Source organism: Limulus polyphemus, unplaced genomic scaffold, assembly GCF_000517525.1.
Source record: "Limulus polyphemus unplaced genomic scaffold, Limulus_polyphemus-2.1.2 Scaffold9679, whole genome shotgun sequence".
Taxonomy (NCBI): Eukaryota; Metazoa; Arthropoda; class Merostomata; order Xiphosura; family Limulidae; genus Limulus; species Limulus polyphemus.
The window spans coordinates 4,318-9,627 of record NW_013675289.1 but is presented as its reverse complement, the minus strand read 5'-3'; the positions used below and the strand labels follow the sequence as shown (position 1 = coordinate 9,627).

Sequence of the window (5,310 nt, the reverse complement as noted above, 5' to 3'; positions counted from 1 at the left end):
ATTGGGTTGTTTTTGTTCTGATGGGAATATCACACAGAAATAGCTTATTGGGTTGTTTTTGTTCTGATGGGAATATCACACAGAAATAGCTTATTGGGTTGTTTTTGGGGAGCATTATAATGTGATGGTCAATCCCACTATTCGTTGGTAAAAGAGTAGCCCAAGAGTTGGCAGTGGGTGGTGATGACTAGCTGCCTTCCCTCTAGTCTTACACTGCTAAATTAGGGACGGCTGGCGCAGATAACCCTCGTGTAGCTTTGCACAAAATTCATAACAAACAAATGTTTACCGTAACCTACATAGCAAATCTGGCTCGATTGGCAATACCAAACTTGCATCCATTATTATTATTTTTTAATCATTTACATTTTATTCCTTTAATAAAATTGCTTATTCTTTACATAACGTTAGCATATACCCTACAATCTTAATCATTCAAATGTTAAACTTAACAGATTTCTTTTTAAGTATTTATTTTTTTTCCTAATATTTAGTTGTAGTGGAAGAATATGAAATATATTTTCATAATTCTTTACTCCACTCAGAAACAGTTGAACTAATTACATACAGTGTGCTGTAATCTCAATCACACACACACACACATATATATACGTGTTTGTTATTCAAACATCTGACCCAAAATATTGGATTTAGAATCATAATTGGCTCAGTGAAAAATCCTCCTCAGACTTGAAACTGTTATAAATAATGTTTATTTTGTATGTGCCCAAGTATCATATATTTTACACTGGAAAATGATTAACACTGTAGCAGGAGACCTAAAGGTTTAATCTTCATCTCAAATGACACATCCAGTCATTGTTGTAGTTATCATTTAATATAGCAGTACATAGCTTGCTGGTTAACCAGTTGTTCTGAGTAATGAGCAGGTTAATTCCAGAAAATAGTAAGAAATGGTGTTAAATTATCCATACCCTAACTCTGAAATTTTGTGGTAAAAATAAAGTTGACGAACTTAATCTACTTCATGTAACAGTCGAGCAGTTTTGTAATATAAATAACATTTTAACAACTACTTCATCGTGCCTGTAGAGCCCTGGATATAGCAGATATTGTGTGGTTTAAGTATTATACTCTTCATTACCTTTAACCAGAAGTTCTTATTAACTGTTACCCTGGAAAAGACAAAAAATTATAGTATTATCATGCCAATTTCAGGTGTTGATTAACAGTCATATACTTGGTTCTTACGTATTATCTTCAAGATGAAATATAGATTGTTTTATTGAACATTTCTCAATAAACCCTTCTTGAAACAGTTTATCATCTCATTCACCTACATATTCTAACAAACTCTGTCCTTGATTGGTAATACAAGTCAATTATGCTGTGTTTAATCTAATGAGGCTCACTGTACTACAGGACCCAAAGTTTTAAGTTAATATGCTGTGTCTAATCTAATGAGGCTCACTGTACTACAGTACCCAAAGTTTTAAGTTAATATGCTGTGTCTAATCTAATGAGGCTCACTGTACTACAGTACCCAAAGTTTTAAGTTAATATGCTGTGTCTAATCTAATGAGGCTCACTGTACTACAGTACCCAAAGTTTTAAGTTAATATGCTGTGTCTAATCTAATGAGGCTCACTGTACTACAGTACCCAAAGTTTTAAGTTAATATGCTGTGTTTAATATAATGAGGCTCACTGTACTACAGGACCCAAAGTTTTAAGTTAAAACATATTTAAGTCAATTGTTTGAGTTTGTTTTTTATTACCTTGAAAAATAGTCATACTTTATTAACTTTAGTGTTATACAACCAATATAAATAGCTTTTCAACTATAGCCGGGTGTTTTAGTCCAACCGGGCCAATAACTTATGGTACTGAGTGAAGGGTCTCTTGAAAGTCTGTGAAAGTAAATTTTTTTTACAATTTTACTTTGAGTATACTTAAATTCCTTTATCTATAGTAATGCAACTTGATTTGTCACAATTAGTAATGTAGAAATTATAGCTGACCTAAAGTATCTTTTCTTATTAAACCTTTTATTAAGCACATAAATGCAAAAAGTAAGCAAAGTATTTTTATCACTGGGTGTGGAAAATTTATTTTTGGATTTTTTTTTTTCCTACATGTCTTATGAAATGCTGAGCTTGTAATACAATATTTGGCTATTACTTCTTGTATGTATATAGAAATGTAAATCAGCTTTTTGGTATAACATGAAATCTTATACAGACTACTTATAAAAAGGTTTAAAACTGCTTCCCAGTCCCTGGTTCTTATGCCTATGTACAAACAAGAAATTAAACAAAGATTGGAATGAAAAATCTGAAACAGTAGCTCAGCCTAACTACATTTTGAATACTTTCACTTGAGACTACCTTCGATTTATTGTACACAATAATAACTACCTTAATATGTCACACCTTTAATTCACTATCTTTGAAACCTGAAGCAGCTGCTTACAAAGTACAATTCTTTGAAAGTTTGATGGCAGGACCTCAATAGATTAAGGAAAGCTTTATCATTGTTCATCTTTGTCGGGTTCTCTCACTGGCTGCAGCTCTTCTTCATAGTATTCTCGTATATACTGGACCTTTCGGATAAGCTATTAAAACCACAAAAAAGGAAGTTCGAGGATTTAAAATGGAAATATAAATAAGGCTAACTCAACTACAACAGTAAAAGACTGCACATAAATGTATCAAAGAAAAACAAAATTTATGGAGCAACACGGCAATTTTGATTGGAGGAGTGACTTGTCATAATACCTACGTATATTGGCTTTTTTATGGCTAGATCACATGTTGGAAAAATATGAGAAAAACTAACTTTCTTAAGAAATATAATTCTTAGCACTACCAGGATTTCACAGAATGCCACATCATCAGAAAAGGGGGAAACCAAAGTTTCCAGCTTATCTGTTTCAACATATAAACATTCCAGAAAATTTGAGACCAGTTTTTTGAATTATCCAACAAGTGTTGCAGGTTTGAATAGACATATTTTAGATTAAGACTACAAATACGTGTATCCTTAAAATCAAAATGAGCATAGTTCAAGGATGAATGCATCCTATTTGTCTAGAACTTGTATTTGAGTAGAGATACCTGACAAAAATAGATGATGAAAATATACTGTTATTGTAGGCTGTACATTTTTTTGAATTAGACATTTGTGTTATTGCTTCTTTAGGCTTAATGACTAGAACCATCTTGAAAGTTTAGGAAATGAATTATATCAAAAGTAATTTATGCTCAGAATGATTAATTTTGTCTGTTATGGTCGATAATTGATTATTAAATTAGTGAGTTTGTTAGCTTACTTTAGTCAAGCAGTTATTAAGTTCATTCAGTGTTGTGATTATTGAGTTTTGCTCGACAAATAAATAGGGATAAGGAGAAGTGCATAAGGAGAAGTTTTTTCATCGTGGACTTTGATATATGAAAAGTTGAAGAAAATAAAATGCATTCATTAAGATTAAATGGACTGGACCGAGCATTATTTTTTCCCAACTAAGCCTGCCCAATGATAGAAGCCATTATTGCAACACTAGAATGGTTGGATTTATGATGTCTACATAACACAATGTCACCAGTCTCTTTGTGACCCAAAGTCACACTATCTGCAGTCTTCACTATAATCAACAGCTTTCCCTCAACCAAAAGTAATGGTCACAAACTGACCTTAATTAGAAATATGACGTACACAAGATGTAAAGAATAATGCTTATAACTCTGTATAGGCATTTCAAGCATAACTTCAAACATGTATTCAAAAATGTCATTAAGAATTTCTCCTTTCTCTGAAAAAAATTATTACACCTAAATATACTATCTAGTGATAATCATACTGTTAATAAATGGCTAAATTCCAGGTTACCATTCATAGAATAAAACCATAAGCAAATAAGTAGTAATCTTGATCATATTTCTTACTTTTAACCCAGGCCTGGTAATAAGGATAGGCAGTTGGCTAGGGTTTCAAGTTCTTTGGAGCTACAGTGTGAGTAGAGATGCAGCGTTAATTTAAATCTAGGGCACCAAATCAAGCTATTTCCAGACCAATTTTAACATGTAAAATGTCAGTATTATATTTTATAAGAAACCTTTTCTATAATAGAATGTTCTGAGATGAATTTAGGTATTTCTGTATAATATTCCTGTTAGAAGTGCACATATACTAGTACAATAGACAAACATCTTCAAACAAAAATTATTAAACCCCAAAGCAAAACCATTATCAAATTCATCATCTAGTTGTCAGTAAATCGTAGTTTGCAAGTCCAGCGTGTGCATTGCTTTTTTGTTTCGATTTATTATGTATTGGATTTCACGTACTTAACAATGTAGACTTCAGTATCTTTGTTGAGAGACATTTAGTTCAAAAACTTCTAAAGGTGACAAAGAGTATCACTATACATTAGGCAGAATTCCTGATGTTGAAACATGATATCTTGAAGTAATATTGCTTCAATGTATCACACTGAAGTTTTGCAGTTTTCATTGTAAACACTACTCTTGGTATCATTTATGAAACTCAGTTTACTTTAATTTTTTGTTGCCCTTTATATCCAGGAAAAATCTAAACTCAACGACGGGGCTACTGAAGCTGTTGGTTGTATTTTTTGTGACCCCCAGTTTGGAACACTGGTCGAGCGACAACAGGCATTACGGCCCAAAATGTTGCAGGGTTCTCGAAGTCAAGGTGCTTCTAGAGGAAGGGGGAGAGGTCGAGGTCGAGGTAGACCTAAGAGTCGGGGACGGGGTAAACCTAAGGATAAAATGGCTAAACTTGCAGCTTATTTTGTCTAACTATTTGTTAGAACATTTTAAATGGTTATATTAAGCCAAGATCATCATTATTATTATTATTAAACCATGTAATATTTAATCTTGTTTAGTAAACTGTTTTAAATATTTCCATGTGTGTTTCAGTGTTTTTGATTTATTCTGTATGCCATAAAAAAATTTGTTTTAAGTTCAAAATAATTTAAAACATTAATATTAAACTTGTACTGAATAACTTCCTAATTTTAAAATGGTTAATTTTTATACTGCTACGACAACCCAGTTTTTTAATCAAACATCACTTTCTGATTGTACGTACATGGTGCGATAATAAATCCTCAAAAGTAATCACTATTTTGAACTGCAAGCATAACATACTCAATTCAGTACCTGCCAACTTGAATCCCTGTTACATCAAACATGCTTACCCTTTCAGCCGTATTCACCCAAGTATACCAGTATATGTACATTCACCCAAGTGTACCAGTATATGTACACTCACGCAAGTGTACCAGTATATGTACACTCACGCAAGTAGTACCAGTATATGTACA

The 5,310-nt window shown here is 32.4% G+C and overlaps 1 protein-coding gene across 1 annotated transcript in view; it reads left to right on the top strand.

Annotated features, from left to right (window-relative positions):
* LOC106476037 (DNA topoisomerase 3-beta-1-like) overlaps nucleotides 1-4,889 on the top strand; it is a 16,208-nt gene extending 11,319 nt beyond the window's left edge. Inside the window, exon 4 of the mRNA XM_022380016.1 lies at nucleotides 4,544-4,889. Coding sequence (XP_022235724.1) covers nucleotides 4,544-4,780 — 237 coding nt within the window. The 3' untranslated portion in view covers nucleotides 4,781-4,889. The remainder of the gene's footprint in view (nucleotides 1-4,543) is intronic.
* The last annotated feature ends 421 nt before the right edge of the window (nucleotides 4,890-5,310 follow it).